Consider the following 20,872-nt stretch of genomic DNA (forward strand, 5'->3'; position numbering starts at 1 on the left):
CACCGTGGGATTTAATGGATTAAATGGATTTAATGGATTAAATGGAATAAAAATTGGATTAAATGGATTAAATAGGAAAAAAGTTCATTTTACAAAATACTGTATTAAAAATTGTTGATTTTGATCGAACCACGTACTACAACTCATACTACAATGTTAAAAAGCGAAAAAATACACTTTTAGGAGTTTTTGGTGTAAAGTGGATTAAATGGATTAAATAAATTTAATACCATTTTTAACAAAAAAAAAATCCTATACCTCACGAGTACTTAAACGAGCTGGGGATCGTGCAAATCTATTTTTCGTAATTACTTTACAAATTTTTCAGGTGGGTAGCCTAATTATTTCGGTAAAACTAAAAATTTTTTTTGGATTAAATGGATTAAGTGGATTAAATGGATTTAATGGATTAAATGGATTTAATGGATTAAATGGAAGTGCGTCACCCCTCGAGTTTTACACAGAGAAGACCAAGATATTCATGTCTTCTGATTTTAACTTTTTTTTTGAAGAGAATTAAAGAAAATCTATTACTTCAATAGTTTTCATACACAATAAGACCGGACATTTCGATATTATTTGACTTATTTTTAAAAGAAACATGTAAAACACATACTACAATGTTAAATTACAGTCACCGTAAAGGACTTTTGTCATTTACATAACTAGGGAAAAAAATTAAAAATTGAATGTTTAGTGTGAATTCTATTGATTCGAGGCGTAGCCGAGGTCAAAAACACATGAAAACGAGACCTTTCATTTTTATCCCGAGTTTTGTAATGGATTTTATTAGCTTCCTACTGAAGGACGAAAAAAAATGTAAACCCACGAGGCGAAAGTGACAGAAATCTTGCAAATGCATCATATATCATGACCCCATGGTACTCAACCATCTGCCAATTACCAGGTAATTAATTGTAAATAAAAAGTCAAAAGTTGGTGCTGCCTTCAAGCGGTAATGAGAGAAAGTCTAGCTAATTGGCTTAAAATCAGGAAAGACATGCAGGAATAAAATTGCATATTTTCCAGAGTTTCGGAGTGAGAAATTTTCTGTTTGCCGAATTCTGACCGAGAGATCTACATTTGGTAGGGCATATCTCATATTAACGCCAATTCAGTTCGCCCAATGGTATTTAACCTTTTATTTTTCTGCACTGAAACACCCCACTTGCATTATTAATTAATGAAAATAATTTCATGTAAAATTTAGGTAAAATATTTGAATTTGGTTAAAATCATAATTTTTTAAATAGTTTTCGAGTCGCTCATCACGATTGTAACCGACCAGCATTCACATAATTTAGAGCGAAAAAAAAATCCCCCACCAAACTATAATTAAACAAAAACGGTAACAATCAAAATGTTCACACAGTTCAGTGAATATAATAACCTCAAAAATTACAAATGGTTATTGCGGTATTTGATTTGTTTGTTATGCCAATTAAATTTGTCCACTACACATCGCGTGTGTGCATTCCACAACGTTTTGTGTATTTGAGCGCCCGAAAAATTCCAATAAATTATCTCCCATATATGACATGGGTAGATTATATATAGGAAATTGCTTGGTACAACACTCTACCATCGCATAGGTGGATGAGAGAACAAAATTGAGGACAAACATTCATCACTATACATACAATTCACCATTTTCTATATCTTTTAGTTCGATCTGGTGGGGGGATGGTATTTTACATGCAAAAACGGAACGCAGGCAGCATTCGAATATTTTCACCCCATTCCTTTTATCACTGTTGTGTATTTATACAAAAACATTTTACAGTTTGTAAAATACTGGCTGTGCCATGTCGTGTTTATACAAATTGATGTAGAGAGATAGTACAACAGATAAGTGAATGATGTGGCAGTTATGTTTTACATAATGTGAAAATCATACATTTTTCATAGAGGCTCTTCGTATAAATTCATTTTCGCAATGTGTTGCTCTATATTTTACTATTTATAACGAGAGCTACGATTATAATAAGGTTATGGCGATAAACGATTGACTGAACTATATTTGATTGCTGTTAAATGTAGTATGCAAATTTAAATGATCCCCGTTTTTATCGTTCCATTTGCTACACCCAGTTCACCAACTCTATAAGCATACGAGACTCCTTTTCTTCATAAACTAATTAATGTTTGTCTGGGGTCTCATACATTCTTAGATAAAATTCCATCCGAACTAACGAACAAAAATATTCAAATAAAAAAACCTACAGGGCCAAGTCAGCCGAAAATCCTTCCATTGTTTACGTCTCGTTCTAAGCAGATTATCACTGAAAAGAAAACAAATTGCTCTACATTCGGCTTCAAATATAAACGAATATTTTACCATTTCCTCGTATACGAAATTTGCTACCGTAATTTGCCTATATATAACGGTAGCGTCATCTTTGGTGTACTGACGATATTAACGGTAACAATTTTAAGTTTTCACACAGCTTTTATGCTTTATATTATGTTTATTATTCAAAACACCCTGAAAGCGTTTACATACAAATGACGCATGAACAGTAACTTCTTTGCCGTTAAAATTGAAAATTGCTTTATTACGGGATGTGTTGTGCTCGTTTTCAATGTGTTGTTATATTTTTAATGCATCAATTACAAAATTTTCATGAATTCTTAATGCAATAAGTCAATTCGCTTAAATGTGGAACACATACAAAATGGTTTATTGTCGAAAACAACGTTGCATTAATATGGCAAAATGGTTTGGAACGAAAAAGCTGCACATAGAAAGTTGAACGTTGAGAAAATATACCGTAGTTTTTCGAATGAATTTCCCAGTCGTTTTCATTTATAGTTCCGTACGAAAAATTCATAAGCTTGGGGATTTGTTAAGCTTTCATTTTCGTGTGCATTCATTCGTCCACTGCTTTTTGTAATGAATTGTCGTTAAAATTATGAGTTCGTTCTTCACTAATTAGACATGTTGCATCGTAAAAAAAAAAATTTTACACAAGAAAACTTAAAATAAAACAGGTTTCACCAAAGAAGTAGATACATCGAAATATTTTGTAGTTTTTTTAATGAAAATTTAAAGAATTCACCGGTGAATAATAGCGTTTCTCTAGAGATTTTATAGTTTAGTTTTAAATCGATTTTGAAAACCACAAAAAACGGACTATTGTCTTGCCTAAAATCATTTTTTCACATATTCTTTCCATTTAATGTCCCGTTTCGCTATATACACTACCGTTCAAAAGTATTCGATCATTGAGTGTTTTCAGTGTAAATTGACAAACTTTGAGAGGGCGCCAAAAATCGAAATGGTATCGGATTTTCACGAAAGATGGCGCATTGGACCTTAATCTTTAAAGGAAAAATATAAAAAATGTTTTCACAAAATATGAAATTTTTTAGAAATCCTAATTTTTGCAAAGGTCTGTATAGTCGGGGAACAAAGTTGTTCCCAGGCCATGCAGACCTTCGGGAAAATTGAAAGTTCTCCAAATTTTCATATTTGGTGAAAATATTTTTTATATTTTTCGTTTAAAGATTAAGGATCAAGCTATCGAATGCGCCATCTTTCGTGAAAATCCGGTACCATTTCGATTTTTGGCGCCCTATCAAAGTTTGTCAATTTACACTGAAAACACTCAATGAGCGAATACTTTTGAATGGTAGAGTATGGTTAGAAACGTGTGGGTTGCAATCCCATATGCCACAACAACAATTAATTCATCAACGATGGAAAGGTGAACATCAATTATCGAAATTCAAGTTAAAAACAATTTCATGGAACTTATGAACAGGTTAGGACAAACGTGTACGCGGCTACAAATATGAGATTTTATCTGGTGCCCGCCCGTACATGAAAGAGTTCGCTGCAGCAAACCCGGTGTCAACAGAAAATAAATAATCTTTTCTCGATGGATATAAAATGCCATCATATAGCACATGACTCTGAATGAGTAAATTGGTTTTAAATCGGCCCTTTATCGGCTTGGTCATAAGAGTCTTAAAAAATGATAGCAAACGTTGTTTCAAACCCTTATTTCCCAGAAAATATAGGGCCAATTGATAAACCGATTACTGTTCCGGAGGCCTGATGGCCTATACGATTGCATTTTATTTTACTAAAATCCGTTAAGCAAAAAATTAATTATTGGCTTTGTTGCAGTGACATCACAAGGCGGAAGCCTTCTCCTGAAAAATTATGAAAATGATCCACAATCTTCATCTCACCTTTAATCTAGCGTGCACCTTTTTCTGGAGTTCTTGCTAAGGAGCAAAGATTGAGTTTGAAATTCTAATTTTTATGTTTTATATTTTTTGTCCAACAAACGTTAAACTTTATGTTATAGATGAAATTCTGACTTCGATTGTTGTATGCGATAGTACGCTACGCATCTGTGTGAAAATTTAGTTATCTGCGATGGGGAAGTTGAATACCCGAGAGGGTGCATAAGATATTTTACCCAACAAAGCAACAAAACAAAACGTGATCCCAAAACTATGAGTCTTAAGTGGAGTTCGAAGGAGATCTTTATTTTATTGGCAGATTATTAAAGACGTTTTTGGTAAACTTGAAATTTCAAGAAGGGAATCAAGGAAGACAATTAAACGGGATTGCTCTGTTTATCAATTTAGCATCAATTCACAAAGTACAGCTTAGTAAGCGCAAACCAAAACGAATCAACACGAAAAGTTCTTCCGAACAAGAACAAAAATCTACCTCCACCTATTCATATTTCTATCAATTGAAATACAATTCGTCTATAAACGTAAATCATATTGGTCTAACCCAAAATCTCCATTATCTATGCAGAATTTCAAATTCCCGAGAAATTCATATATTTCATGAATTTAATTTATATTGTTGTTTGTAAATCAAATATGTCTGCACTCAGGCTTTGTCCAATGTCTCTTGAACATTCTCCGATTGCAATGCAATATTGCTGTAAGGGCCACTAACAATTGGAAGCGTTATTTCTATTATATAGTCCCATTATCTTCATTTGAATGCGTATATACATCTATATGCAGCCAAACACCGTGTGTATATACACACTGAAAACAAACATGCTTGCAAGCAGATGCATGTAGTATGTACGTACATGTTCACGGAATGGCATGATACGTCCGAATAGTCAGAATTATTTCTCTTGTGAGCATTCAGATATTGGAACAATGTCGCTGGAAATTTTGCAAAAATATGTTGATCGTTTGTGTTTACCCAGAATTACGTAAAGTTTTTCGTATTTCGTTTTCTTAATTAGCTGCTACCTTGTTTCCTATCCAGCCATAACGTACGTTATACTCACCATTATAACTCTCCAAAATATACATCTTTTGGTATGTTCGAATAGAAGGATTCATGCTTCTATAAAAATATGAAAATATGTGGAACAAGGGGTTGTTCGAAAACTACAATTTTCAAGTTGAAGAATTTCTTAAACGAAGGAATTAGGTTTGGTTATATGTTCCATGTTCCTAACATCGAACGCAGTAATCTCCTAACATATCGAGGGCAACATGACGAAAGAGCGTCCTACCATTTCTTAAACGACCATGCCTTTGGAACCATTGGTCGGATTTCGTTGAACTGTTTTTTTTTCTTAAGGCTTTTAGCATTTGTCAGATTTTGCCTTGAGCCAGATATTACGTCTAATCTACGAATGGTTCCAAAGATATGGTCGTTTCAAAAATTTTAGGAATTTTCAACGTGAGAACGTGTAAATTGGAATATAACTTCTTAAAAGCGTCTGCTTGCTGCTTTTGCAAGTTTGAAGTTTCAAAACAATTGGATAAGACCCGAACACAAATGAATCTTATGCTATGTGCAATACAAAATCTATAGTTAAGCGCTTTGGCGGCGACTTTTGATTTGGTCATGTGAGGCGAAGAGAATAAAATGATAAAAAATGTTGGAATGTTGGAAAATGTTGTATTTACGTCACAACGACCGTTCATTTTCGCGTGATGTATTAAGTTTTTCATGCTTGTTATGGGAACCGTAAGTAAAAAAAAATGACAATTTTGAGGGGCATGATTTAAACATCAAATAAATATGAATCGTTTTGATAAGTTTAAAAAGTCATAGCACAACCAGCCTAGCAGAGAAGAAAAAACCATCGTAAAAATCGAGGTAAAAATATCGAGCTATCAAAAGTGTACCATTACCGTTATTTCTTAATACAGCTTCGGCATAAGACATAAAACACAAATGAAATATCCAGAGATTTGTACATCCTACCCTTTTGGTTGAATTTCATCTTTTTTAACAATGAAAATATCATTTTGCGGAAGTAATCTTTTCTCATCCATACAACTGTCTGTCAAAAGAGCTGCTCTTTTTGCTAGTATTTGAAATGTCGTTTATTCTTTAGGTTTATTGCTCGTTCATACACTCTTCAACGGAATGATTATTTTTTAGAGAATTAGTATACCTCTTACACATATGGATAGACTTATGTTGCGTCGCTAAAGGATACGAAAGCTAAGAGGGAAAAGGTAAAAAGCGCACAGAATGGAATATAATGCGATATCCAAAAAAGTCATAAATTGATGAAATTTGAAACAAATTTTTTGATTTAAAATCTGAATTTGGTGCAAAATTTTCCTATCTATTTGATCTTATAGAAAATTATAGAGACGTTCTGCAATTGTGTACATCAAAAATTTAAAGTTGACTAATTAAATAATTTATTTGTAAATACAGTGCAATATTGGCTAAATGAGTTGCATGTGGAAAAAATGTACCATTTACTTACTAGTTAGCAAAATAGCTATTTTTAACTAATTTGAGTGTGGAAATGTAAGATTTTTCCGAACTGTTTTTTTTTTAATTTCCGCACAGCTTTTTCATTTCCGCACTGTTTTGTTCTGGATAATTTGAACAACAATGAGAGAAAAGTTAACTTCGGAAATTCGACATGCTTTTTGATGTGGGATAGGGGTGATCGATTTCGCGGGACGCGAAAGAAACCAGTCTACAAAAAATTCTAGTTGCCCATAGAATCCGAAAAACCCATTTTCAGACTTTGGTCCGGAACAACTTCAGGTAGCAATAAATTGATTACTGAAAATTTGCTCGATCAAAATACAAAAAATTCCAAAATCTTTTTTTCTTAGCAATATCTATCTAACTACCTTTCAAATGAGCCATCACAATACAAAATCGACCGATTTTTTAGTGTAATTTGGAATTATTGAAGTTTCCAATTTTCTCTGAAAATCGACGTCGGCGAACTTTGGCTACATGCCAAAGTCAGGTTTTCACTTTTTTTATTTTCTTTTTATTTTATTATTATATCTTGGACTCTATAGAGTAGAAAAAAAAACCGGACAAAAATATCGTAAAGCTTTTTTTTCGTAAAGTCGAGAATGGTCCAATGTGCCCCTACTAGCAAATTTTCAGTAATCGATTTATTGCTACCTGAAGTTGTTCCGGACCAAAGTCTGAAAATGGGTTTTTCGGATTCTATGGGCAACTAGAATTTTTTGTGGACCGGTTTCTTTCGCGTCCCGCGAAATCGATCACCCCTAATGTGGGAGTCGGTGTGGCTTGTAAATGATTCCAAACAAAATGTGTTTAAGAAATGAAAATCTAGATTTGTTATTCAGAAAATAAAAATCTCGATTTTCATTTGTTTAACGACACTCTTGTGAAATCAATTACAAACAATAACTGCCAAATCAGAAAACATGTCGTATTTCACTTTGAGCTCAAAAATCAACATTTCAAAATTTGGTACACGAAATTTAAATGAAAAGTGAGTTTAGCTGAGGATAAAACAAGCGAAATCGCTATGTCCTCCGGTTTGTATTGAGTATATGAAGTGTTGAGTTACATTTCACTATTTATCCATGTATGAACTCTCTTCGTCACAATTTTATTGCTGAAACCTCTTTAAAATGTTGAACATGCTGTAGGCTGAATTAAATATCTGAAACAGAATTTACGTTCGAAATTGTATCCATACAAATCATTCAAATAAAAACAAACTCTTGTAAACGTCTCCAGCGTTAATGGATACAATTTGCCAATTAGTACCTCTTGAGGTTGCTTTAAATATTCAGCAAAAATGATGATATATATTTTGGTGGTTTGGGATTGGTTGTACCAATCTGACTCATATAAGCAATACGAGAGGTGATTACTTGTTAATTTAATTTCATTCCCGAAGTAAGTAATCATAAATAGTTCAGAAATGAAGTAGAAAAGCAGAACAAATATGACAGATCGTTCCAATTGACCGGCCCCAACATCCTATAAAAAATAAACGTTCACAAATGATCACAAATGCATCGGCCAATTGCATACGAATGCAAGACAATAAACAGAAAAGCAAATGCTTAGGCCACTGGTGCAAAATTGAAAGAAAAACATGTCTGAGAAAAAGTTCCCCAATTCGGCTGTTAATCTGAGAAGTAAAGATAGAATTCACTGGATGACGATTTAACTAAATTAACTCACTCTCTTAGGTGTAATTGAGCCTCGATTGATGACCTTAAGTCATTAAGGAAATTGTTTTGCATATGGTGTTCCGCCACCTTAAGTTTTCTTTTTTCATTACATCGTCCCATATTCCTCAAGTCACTTCCTAGCATATTGTATCTTAGAGAACAAATCAATAGTAAGTACCAAATAACTATGGAGAAAATTGTTGCAATATACGACAAAACGATTTCAGTGAATAAAAAGAAATTTGCCGCCAAACGTCCAATATCACTGTTCCTATAATCCAAAGGAAATGCAATTTCTAAATATAATGATTGTCCCCGTGTAATTAACGGAAATACAATGCCCGCTGTTGCATCGACAAAGGTAACAGCAACGAAAAACAACAACACGAATGTCATGAATCCTTTAAGTTTTTCGTTAAAATGCTTGAAGTCTGCATCATTTCGAATCGAAAACACGCAAATTCGATTCAATAAATCAAGAATTTGATTTTGTTTCCATATCAATAACCAAAGTCTAATCGATAAAATAGCACTTCCAATTGCCACTAATGCTAAAAATATTGACTTTTCCATTTCTCTATTTTTAATTGCTCCCATCAACAATGATAGAACGAAAAGTACGTGATACGAACAGGAAAATGATTTAATTGGTATGTCCCTCACTGTATTCTTCGTTCCACGCTGCCAAACCCCACTGAGAAAAAATATTGAAATTAGCAGCGAGATCACTTTGCTCATTTTAACAGAATGCATCTTTGAACCGAATTTATAAACGTTTGAAAACAGAACAAATACTAAACTAAATTGATGACAACCGAGTGCATAAACGTCGACTGTTCGTTATAAAATTAACGAGAATTTTAGCGATATATAAACACTTTTCGTCTATACAGGTACCGTAATACGTGAAAATTACACAGCGCTTCTGTCAAGTCATTGTAAAGCTGATCATATTTTGTCAATATATTTCCATTCAATGCTTCATAAATATTTGATGAAAGCCCATGTCCATTTATACACTAAGGTCAAGCAACTCTCGTACTAGGGATTGATATTTAGCGGTTCTGGGGTTCTGACATCCTCCATCTATTAGTTATTTAGTTTCGTTGGTTACAAGCAGAGAAATGATAACAGATGGCGCTGCGGTAAGGCGACATCAACGCTATCTGTTATCATTTCTCTGGTTACAGTGAATATCTGCTGTGTTGTCAAATTTAGAAATTACCTCAATAATATTTCTGTTTAAATCGCGTAGGCGACGTTGCTATATTTGTATGAAATATCACGTAAGCGACGTTGCTGTGGATGAAATTGTCGTTGTTCGGGTTGTCAAAGTTCGTGTTTACAGTTACTTGGAACAAACCTATACGTGTAGAACTAATCAGTTAGCTATTGATTAATGGTTAACAGTATTACCTTTACATGGCCTTGTCCCTTGTCTATATTTTCCATAAATGAACATAAATAACACGGGAGGGGTTTTTTATTTTCTGACCAAATTTCTTCCATTTTTTATTTACTTTATGCATTCTTCCGACATAACGTGTAATGATGAATCAAATATTTGTATTTTCATTTCATTAGTTGATAATTTTAAGCCAAATGATTGAAGTAAAAGTTTGAATTTTTGATGGTAATAGCTTGAATCTCTTCCATTACCATTTTCAGTGCATATGATTAATGAAAATGTTTCCTTTGAATTACATCGTTCTTTTTATGTTACTCTAATTGTTTTCCATGTCTTCTTATTACAAATCGATTTATTGTAATAACTTTGACAATCGTTCTTTTAAATAATCCATATGGAAAACACATAAAATTAAGTCAATTTTAAAACAGTCGTTTAAACTGTTATTTCGAATTTTCAACATCAAAACACCTTGCAAAGCAATAGAAAAAAAAATTAGTATACCAGCTACCAGGTATGTACCAGCGCTTATTTTTGATAATTTTAATTCTCCAAATTATCAACAAACGAAAAATATCGAAATTAACCAAAATTTCATTAATCGAAAATAGGTCCTCTAAACATTTACAGAATTTGTAATGGTATGTCGGCTGCAATTAGTTAGTGCTAGTGGTACAGTAATATTACTTTATTAAATATCTGATACTAGGTCCCATCTTGTGGATGGGTCGGGTCCCTTGACTGATCCTAATTTAATTGGATATTCGACAAGTTTATATTAAGAGTTAATTCGCCAATTACTCAGACATTTGGAAAACAAGCTCGCTCCGATATGATTGAGTTGTAGCTTATTCGATTCAATTCTAGCGAACAGGTATCTGTAATTTTTTTAAAACAAAATCCAGTTCGGGTGTAATATGTCTACATGTCATGTGATCTCAGAGGATGGTTAAAATGCTGTTTTAGCAATAACTTGAGGAAGGAGGAAACAAATATGCTAAAATTTGTAGAATTGTTGGCCTATCCACGGCCGACAAATTGAGCCCACTCTGACGTCCATGAAAAGTTCAATTTTTCAAAGTTTAGTTGGACGATAATATCGTTTTGTTCAGTGACGCTTCTTCATAGATACCAATTGGACAATGGTCCAGGGCGCTGGGAAGATGGGGCGCTATAAAATGCAAACAGAAATTTCATACTACATACTTTGCATTTGCATTAAAATTCATGGGATGTTGCTTGAAAAAAAAAATTTGCTGTGCGGCCTTTAATATATGAGGAAATTACGCAGACAGCTCGAGTCTTTATCGTCATCGCGTCGTAATAATTCCTTCATTTCTTTGCAATTCCTTCAATTTCTAGTATTTCCTTATTAATTACCGGATACTTCGCCATCTAAGAAAATGCAGTCATTTCGAGGTTTTCGTTCGGAAATTTAAGTTCCTTAAATTAAGGATCACTATAATCATAAATTGAGTTTTAAAAACTTGATAAATATGAAAATTAAAAGTAAATTTAAGTAAAATATCAAACAGAAACCACATTCTGACATAATAATATGAGTCCTCCCATAACAAATGTCAGAAATGGATGTATTAATTTTTTCATTTACAGTTGGTGCAATTTTTGATTTTTGGCGATTCTTTTGAATTTAAGAATATACTAAAAGTTTCGTAGAATTTTATTTGAAAGAACGTAGTATCATTTAATCTGTTCGAAACTGAGAGTTCCCGCACTTCCCTGTCTGATATTGCAATAAGATAAAGCGACTTGTGTGAAATAACTCGTCGGAGTTGTCTAATGTTAGATTTAATTGACTTTTTATACTTACTGTAGTGTATAAAAAAAATTTATGAAAATTTTTGTGAAGACGAAAACTTAAAATTTGCCAAAATGGAGCATGTTTGTTCACAAAAAAAAATTTTGTATGAAAATTTTTGTGAAGACGAAAACTTAAAATTTGCCAAAATGGAGCACGTTTTTTGACAAAAAATTTTTTGTATGAAAATTTTTGTGAAGACGAAAACTTAAAATTTGCCAAAATGGAGCATGTTTCTTCACAAAAAAATTTTTTGTATGAAAATTTTTGTGAAGACGAAAACTTAAAATTTGCCAAAATGGAGCACGTTTCTTCACAAAAAAATTTTTTTAATGAAAATTTTCGTGAAGACGAAAACTTAAAATTTGCCAAAATGGAGCATGTTTCTTCACAAAAAAATTTTTTGTATGGAAAATTTTTGTGAAGACGAAAACTTAAAATTTGCCAAAATGGAGCATGTTTCTTCACAAAAAATTTTTTTATATGGAAATTTTTGTGAAGACGAAAACTTAAAATTTGCCAAAATGGAGCACGTTTCTTCACAAAAAAATTTTTTTTATGAAAATTTTCGTGAAGACGAAAACTTAAAATTTGCCAAAATGGAGCATGTTTCTTCACAAAAAAATTTTTTTTATGAAAATTTTTGTGAAGACGAAAACTTAAAACTTGCCAAAATGGAGCATGTTTGTTCACAAAAAAAATTTTTAAATGGAAAATTTTTGTGAAGACGAAAACTTAAAATTTGCCAAAATGGAGCATGTTTCTTCACAAAAAATTTTTTTATATGGAAATTTTTGTGAAGACGAAAACTTAAAACTTGCCAAAATGGAGCACGTTTCTTCACAAAAAAATTTTTTTTATGAAAATTTTCGTGAAGACGAAAACTTAAAATTTGCCAAAATGGAGCATGTTTCTTCACAAAAAAATTTTTTGTATGAAAATTTTTGTGAAGACGAAAACTTAAAACTTGCCAAAATGGAGCATGTTTGTTCACAAAAAATTTTTATATGGAAATTTTTGTGAAGACGAAAACTTAAAATTTGCCAAAATGGAGCATGTTTCTTCACAAAAAAATTTTTTGTATGAAAATTTTTGTGAAGACGAAAACTTAAAATTTGCCAAAATGGAGCATGTTTCTTCACAAAAAATTTTTTTGTATGAAAATTTTTGTGAAGACGAAAACTTAAAATTTGCCAATATAGAGCATGTTTCTTCACAAAATTTTTTTTAATGAAAATACTAAAATGTCGGCGGTATTCTTAAAAACTACTCTTTAGCGGAAATACTTCAGTTTAAATGTGTGTACGTTTCCGTTAAAATAGAGAAAATCGGTTCATGATTCGGTTCATGAGAAAATGGATACAAATAATTACGTTTTTTATGTTGTAACAAGATACCGCGACTCGTGGGAATTACAACCCTCGCTTCGCTTATTGTTCATTGCATGCATTGCATTGCATTTCTATTTTCTGGCATTAAATTATTACTCAAGTTATCGTCGTGACAAAAAAAAATGGTGACAAACAATTACGTTTTTGATAACATTTCATACAATATCGGCACCAAAGTATATAAACATACTGAAGGTAATGCAAATGCTAAGCGGATCACAAATTTTACGGAACCCATGTTTCGGGTGAATATAAGATCTGTTATGTTGTTTGCGTTACGTTGGCGTTTTAATGTTAGTAGAAATGTATCGTTCTGCATACAATTTTCTGTGTTGAGTATGAAGATGCAACCTAACAAAGTGAATTTAACTAGTGGCCAACATTGTAAAAATTATATTCACCCGAAAGTAGGGTTCCGTGAGTTTTTGTGGATTTGCATTACCTTCAGTATGTTTAAATACGTTGATCGACACAGCACATTAAATTATCATAAATTATCACAATATCAATTATTTTCGGTGTATTATCATGTATTATCAATTATCAACAGAGTAAAATCCTGTTTTTCTGGAATAATTTCCAGAACCGTATTCCTAGATGGCCCATCTTCGAACTTAACCTCAGGAATCCCATTCCTCGTCGATTAAAAAAGAAATCATCAAAATCGGTTAAGAATTACTCAAGTTATCGTGATGACAAAGAAAAATGGTAACAAACAATTACGTTTTTGATAACATTTCATACATTGTGTGGTAACAAACATTTTAGGGTATTTTCTGGCGTAAGACCCTTGACTTTCAGTCAAGGGAATTAATATTTGAATATTAATTTGAAAATTCTATTATTAAGGAAGGACAAAAGCACCAGTAGGGTTACTTACTTACAGGCTCTATTTCGTAAGATCCCGAGCTATGGGACATAAGCCAACACCAGTAGGGTAAAACATAAATATTTAATAAAGGAAAAATAGTTCAAAATGGTCGCTTCTGAGGATTTTTAGTGTACCGTGATTTAAAAACAAATATATCAGACTTTCAAAGCGAACATTTGAACTAGTTTTTTTTTTACATTCATAATGTTATTTCAAACTTGTACCCGCATAAGTCGGGCGTATGCCGTTAATATCAATAAGGGACCATCTAATAAACAAATAAAGATACCTTGTAACATAGGATTACACAAAATGCATCATTACTGTATCGCTAAAAACCTGTTAAAGAAATGAGTGAAGGAATGGTCAAATGGTCAAAGCACCTAGCAGGTTAATAGAGGTTTTACCACGCAAATAGAGTAGTATTCTGATCTCAATAATACCATTAGCCGATTTAATGGTGATTTTGCAATGACTTTAGGGAACTTTAGGGTATGGAAATGTTAGTACTTAGATTAAAGTACTGTTCTATTTTTTGCTATTACCCTGCTAGGTGCTTTCGATCAGGAATTTCAAATCGTGTTCATTTCATTACTATAAAATCCTAACTTAACAAAAAGAAATTGCAGCACTGCTGCAGCAGTCATGTTAAAATTCATATAAAATATTTCATGAGCATCATTTCTCTATGTTTTCTTTGCGCTCGTCGTTCTTTGTACTGGTTAAAACATACTCAGAGGAATTTTTTTACTCAATGGATTTTTAACTAAGTTATTACAAGTTCAAAATACTTCCCAAATGGAAAGAGTATGATATAAAAGAATCAAAAAAAGATAAACTTTTACGAAATAAAACTTACCATTACGCTACATTACAAACGGTATTTTCCCTTTATATTCACCAAAGGAAACGCATGGGCATGTAAAGCCAGCAGATGGAATTTTATAGAATGGATTGCGATGAGAGTGTATTTATAGCACGATCCAATTTCTTCTCATTGCATTTGAAAGTTCGCAATGTAATCAGTCGAATCGAATTTCCTTTCATTTTTAAAATTATTTTTTTAAACTATGGCAACATTGGAAGCATCATCATCACAATGGTACGAAATCATCCCTGACCCGAGGATCTACCTTTTCTTGGTATGTGCATTTTCCTGATTTATAATTAAGATAAAATGCATCCGTTAGGTAAGTCATAAAACAAAAACGATCAAAAGAAGTTTAATGATGTCAAAAACGGTGGATGCTGCGCTATTAAATATTTACGTAAAATGTTTTTGTTGTTTATCAAGTCATAGCCTGGGGCTGTAGTTTATTTTTCCATCAAAGAGAGCAGCTTATTTATTTAAGATGTTAATTAATTTTCATGGAATTCTTTTTGAGTTGCCCCAAAATTTTTGATTCAAACTTTTGCTTATATGAAAATTAAACATGTGATAAGTACGAACACCGCTACACAAAACGTTCATCGAAAGTTGTGGTATGTACATGAGTGGAAAATAATTTTAAGAAAATATTGAACATGCCAGCAACAATATTCTAATCGAGCAAAATTTTGTTATTTATGCCGTACATGCCATAACGTCCGAGAAAACTTATCAGCATACGAAAACTTTCGAATGTGATTAAAACTCAAAATTATCTGTAGGAAAGCTCACATATGCGGAATGCGATATTATTATTTCGTAAAAGTAACCGCTCAGAAATGAGCTGTGTTAGAAAACTTTTCGAAATAATGTTACGATATTACAAGTTTGAATACGATAATACGATTTTATATTGCAAAGTGAACCGCTTTAAATAAATACCTAACGTTCCATCTCGCGTTCCACTGTCTAGATTTCTAGGAAATTCATTATTTTGTAAGATCATTGTGCACTTTATTGTTGGTGTGTAATAGAAGGTTGCGTAATTGTTTGATCATCGTTAGTGAAATTATGGTCTTGGAGCACGGGTTACAAAATTTATAAACTCCTATGATATCGTTTTTCAAAAAAACTAAAAAATTGTAAAACCGTAATACCAAAAAAAGTTCAATTTTTTATTCGTAGCAACGCACTTCAAGGAAAAGTGGTACTCTTAATAGGGTACTGAAACTTGACAGTGCTCCATACAAAATTTTACGCTGTAAAAAGAGTGGGGATAAAATTATGCGTTGTTCGTAGCTAATACAGTTAATGTCAACAAAATTTGTGTCTAAGTTGGATTTAGCTTGTTCACCAGAATAAAACATCCCAAAGCCGGAATTTTTTCAACTTTTGAATTTCGTTCTGAGAGACTGCAACCAATTTATATATAAAGACGAAATTTACAAACAAATACATGGTGTTCCCATGGGGCTTCCACTTAGTCCGGTGCTGGCGGATATTGTAATGGAGCATATTTTAGACGAGGCGATGACCATATTAAACTTGCAGGTGGATGTTTGCCTAAAATATGTGGACGATTTATTCCTAATGGTTCCGAAGCAGTCAGTTGATTACATCCTGTCGGTATTCAATTCCATCAATATCAACATTCAATTCACACATGTAGTTGAGCAAAACAATGAGTTGGCGTTCTTGGACACCACAGTTATTCGTGACGCAGTTGGCGCAATATCGTTTTTGTGGTTCTCCAAACCAACTTGTTCGAACCGGTTACTGAACTACAGATCGAATCATCCTATGAACCAAAAGTTGAACGTTGTGGATAACTTGATCAAAAGAATGTATGGGCTGAGCTCAACAAAATTCCACTACCAATGCAGCAGAAACATTAAGAAAATTCTCATGATGAACGATTACCCATTGGACTTAATAGAGAACCGTATCAAGAAGCATATTAATTCTAGAGAAAATCAACAAGTGAGTCCACCACAGGTGGATACGAATGTTTCCAGTTCCGATGTCCAGAATGAGATTATGTACAGAGGCCTGCATTTCCATAGCTCTTGTTCCCAGAACATTGGCAAAATTTTGTGCGAAGATAGTGAGAATTTGCGTTTGGGTTTTAAGCCGACTTACACGAACCGTGCCATCTTCTCTAAACTCAAACAAAAGACATTGGAAGAAGACTTATATAATGTGGTCTACAACATCCCGTGCTTTGGTGATGGAATAAACGCACAATGTGAGCTGTCCTATGTGGGCAGTACCGGACACAAAGTCAAAATAAGAGGAGGCCAACATGTCGACGATATTAAGAAGTTTAATCGTGACAACGACCTGGAAGGCACAACGGCAGTAGTCCACCATTTTCATGATGTTGTACATGTTCCGGACACAGACAACATTTCGGTGTTGGCGATTGAACATAATAAGACAAAGAGAAAAATTCTAGAGTCTCTATACATTATGACGAATGACACGATGAATTTCAGGCGAGACACTGAGAACATTAATTCGGTGTACAAAAGCTTGCTAAGAAAATAACTAATCCATGTTCCGTAGAAAGTGCAGTTTAGTTAGCCAGCATTGTCTTTTCCACTTGAGTTTTTAATGTTATTGAGTTGCAATGTCAAAATAGTAAACAAAGACGGTCGAGTTAGTGTTTTTGAAAAATTAATTAATTCGATTGAGATGTATTATTCGTAAGTACCGAGACCCTGTTAGATTAATGTGAATTACAAACTAAGTTTAGTGTTTTTTCTATTTACATTAGATGCTGATGATGCGATAATAAAATCGCGAAACGTCCATAAAAAACAAAGTTTTTTATTTGTCAACCGGAAAATCAAGGAAAACCCAAACCCTTATTCATTGTTTCCACGGTCAAGGAAAACCCAACCTATTTTTTTTTTAATAAAATGAATAAAAATTCTTTATGCAGGTTTCATACTCACACGCATGTTGTAGTTGTAAAACGGTATATATCCAGTGTGATTGTATGACTCGTAAATGAGCTGAATCAAACTCATATACAGTTTGGTTAATATTCTGGAAATTGTTTGCCCTAAAAACCGGAAATTTGGAAAACGACCCGGTTCAGCGGCAAGAAATAATGAAAAGTAGAAAAGAAGCAGGAAAATGACTAGAAATCGGAAAATGGCCTGAAATCAGGAAATGACCAAAATTCGGGAAATGACTAGGAATGGGAAAATGAACAAAAAACGGGAAATAACCAGACATTGGGAAATGACCAGACATTGGGAAATGAGCAGACATTGGGAAATGACCAGAAATTGGGAAATGGACAAAATATTTGGAAGTTACTAGAAATGTGAAAAAAACTAGCAGTTTCGTCTTCGTACATACCAATTTTGCTTAACCTGAGACGAAAAGCTCAGGGGCGCAAATTGCAAGAACCGAATTTCCATAAACCAAAACAAGACTCCTTTTCACATTTATTGAACTTCAAAGAAACCTTCCTTCTGAGAAACATGCTTTGGAACGACAAACAGAGCTATAGATCTTTCCTTTCCAGCACATCACGTAAAGTGGCAAAAAAAGAAAAAAGGAAATCTGTTTCGAAAGCAATTGGAAAATGATAAAAAATCGGGCAATAATCAAAATTCAGAAATGGTTAGAGATATTGAAACGGACTGAAATCGTAGAATGGACTGAAATAAAAAAAATTACTAGAAATAGGAAAACTATAAAAAAAAGAACGGAAAATCGGTACTTGCAATCGGAATCGAGAATAGATTGAAAAGCTAGAAGATCGTAAAAATAGCGAAATGAGTGGGAAACAAACAGGAATGAGTGAGAATGATTAGATGATAACAGGTGAGTATACAACGGGAAGCGAAAATTATTGCAAAAAAAGCCCAGTCATTGAACTATACAGTTAGTGAAGGATGGAGATATCTTTTTTTCACTCTAACCAACGTGGTCTTATGAGAAACTTCTTCGAATTTTTTCAGGCGTAAAATTGATCGGAAAATTTTGGAAAAAACTGATTTGGATTCTACTCGCTTATACAATATTTTGTGGCCCTAGACTAGAAAGACTAGAAAGAAAAATTATTCTTTTTTCAGAAAAACTTGCCTACTGTATAGTAATAGCGATTGTAAGATTGAAAATAAATTATTCTTTACCGGGAAATCCCAACATTTTTACTTTTACCGGGAAGTCCCAATATTATTACCAGGAAATTTGGTCGAATTTTAGTGGATATAGCGAAAAATCTGGAAATTAGATTCGGATACCGAAACGAAAACATTGTTTTTGTTTAACATTTTTGAAAAAGAATATTCTTTGAATTTGCTTCAAATTATGCCGTTTTATCAATACCTCACGCGTTAGTGTAACTATTTCACTCGCAAGATAAGAAGCACTTTTGTTTGTTGGAGTGGATCAGCTGAAGCCAATTCATGTCTAAATTTCACTGACATCAATTGTACGTACGCATAACTGTAGGTTACAATTTCGACATTCATTGCTCTTAAACTCTTACTCAGCGACGCCAAAGAGACCTAATTAAAAAATTTCGTTTATTGTACCTGTCAAAGTTCACAATAGAGAAATTTGGATTAGGTCTGCTTCGCATCGCTATGTGTAGCTGCAGGTAATGTTGAAATTTAAAGTTCATAGAAAAATGTTTCGCTTTCATCAAAGCTTTCTTCCAAGGTGAAATGAAATCAAATGTGAAACCGTCATCCATAGAGCCTCAACAACCTCAACACTATCAACAATTCAATTGTCAAAATAACAAAGAAAAATAAGTTGTGGCTATGGTTCTATGGATGACATCGGTTCGTGTTCGGTTCATTTTGTTCAGCTTTACCGTTGCTTGGAAAAAAACCTATTTAGTCACATGCCGTAACATCCATGTGGCCGACCGAATTTCGAATGAAAGACAATCGAATTTACATTTCATTTCATTTAATCGGAAAATCTAATTTTCATACAATATTATTTAGAATAATTAAAGAAAAGAAAATAATTTTTTAATTAATAATACAAAATTTGCAAACTTAAAGTCTAATTATTTTTTTTTGTGATTTTTTAAAGATTTTTTTTTACATTTTTTTGGGTGTGTTAAATTAATTAATTTTACTTTTTAATTTAATTTCCATTCACAACAGATAATTCGAAAACTCGAAAGCTAAAATTATTTTTTTTTAAACAATTAAACTGTTCAACAGATAATGGGGGGACACATTTATAAACAATATTTTTTGATAATTGAAATAACAAATCCTAATTAAAAAAGGGGTTTGAAGTTAGTTCGTTTAAAATAGAGAAAAATTTAATTGTTTGTTGATTTAAAAGAAAAGATCAAGAAAAAAAAAAGAAAATTATACAAGACGTGCGCAAAACGTGCAAAAGAACATATTGTATTGCTAAAGTTGAGTTTTTTTTTTCATCATATCATATTTTGCGTTCGAGTTTTCGATTACTGCTAAATTAATTAATTATTCGAATAATTGAACTAATCTGCTGGATACAATTCCTCGAACTAATAATTTTTTTTGTAGATTTTGTGTAATAGAGAATAAGATCAAAACTATTGAAAAAAAAAGACCATCAAAACATTCGCATTTGAAAATAGATTACTTCACCGTCACCTTTCGATCATTTTTCCCATTCCAATTAATTCAATTAATTATAATTTCCAAGAAAAAGGTTCATCTTTACGTGTAACGAAGTTAAGTTGCTTAGAGCTAACGAAGAAATAAATAAAAAATTTTAACGACAATTTCCTACATAATGTCCGTTTCAAAATAATTATCCTGTGTGTCCTATCTGATAATTGTTTTTTTTTTGTTAAGAGGTTCCGAGTGTACGGTGAAATTGTAGCATACATTTCTGCGTTTCGAAATTTTTGATCGCTGATATCTTTTTACGAGAGCCCTTTTTGAAAAATGTACGACCACATTTTCGAGTAAAAATATGTCAGTTTTGAATAAAAAATAAAATTGTCTGTGAAAGTTTCATGTGCTTTGAGAAAACTGTACCAATGCCCCAAATTTGCATCAAAGGTACACTTTTCTTAAAGCACATGGAACTTTCACAGACAATTTTATTTTTTATTCAA

The 20,872-nt window shown here is 32.7% G+C and overlaps 2 protein-coding genes across 2 annotated transcripts; one reads left to right on the forward strand and one right to left on the reverse strand.

The window, feature by feature from the left end:
* Positions 1-7,818: 7,818 nt before the first annotated feature.
* On the reverse strand, positions 7,819-9,231 carry LOC119066301 (odorant receptor 94b-like). The gene is made up of 4 exons (XM_037168680.1): positions 8,432-9,231; positions 8,279-8,378; positions 7,961-8,224; positions 7,819-7,901 (listed from the first exon to the last, which is right to left on the reverse strand). The coding sequence occupies exons 1-4, from the start codon at positions 9,172-9,174 to the stop codon at positions 7,848-7,850; spliced, it is 1,161 nt and encodes a 386-aa protein (XP_037024575.1). The 5' UTR covers positions 9,175-9,231; the 3' UTR covers positions 7,819-7,847.
* Positions 9,232-16,245: 7,014 nt separating this feature from the next.
* On the forward strand, positions 16,246-17,325 carry LOC119066044. Its single transcript, XM_037168267.1, has one exon. The coding sequence runs from the start codon at positions 16,246-16,248 to the stop codon at positions 17,323-17,325; it is 1,080 nt and encodes a 359-aa protein (XP_037024162.1).
* The last annotated feature ends 3,547 nt before the right edge of the window (positions 17,326-20,872 follow it).

This window comes from Bradysia coprophila, chromosome IV (assembly GCF_014529535.1).
Source record: "Bradysia coprophila strain Holo2 chromosome IV, BU_Bcop_v1, whole genome shotgun sequence".
NCBI classification, from domain to species: Eukaryota; Metazoa; Arthropoda; class Insecta; order Diptera; family Sciaridae; genus Bradysia; species Bradysia coprophila.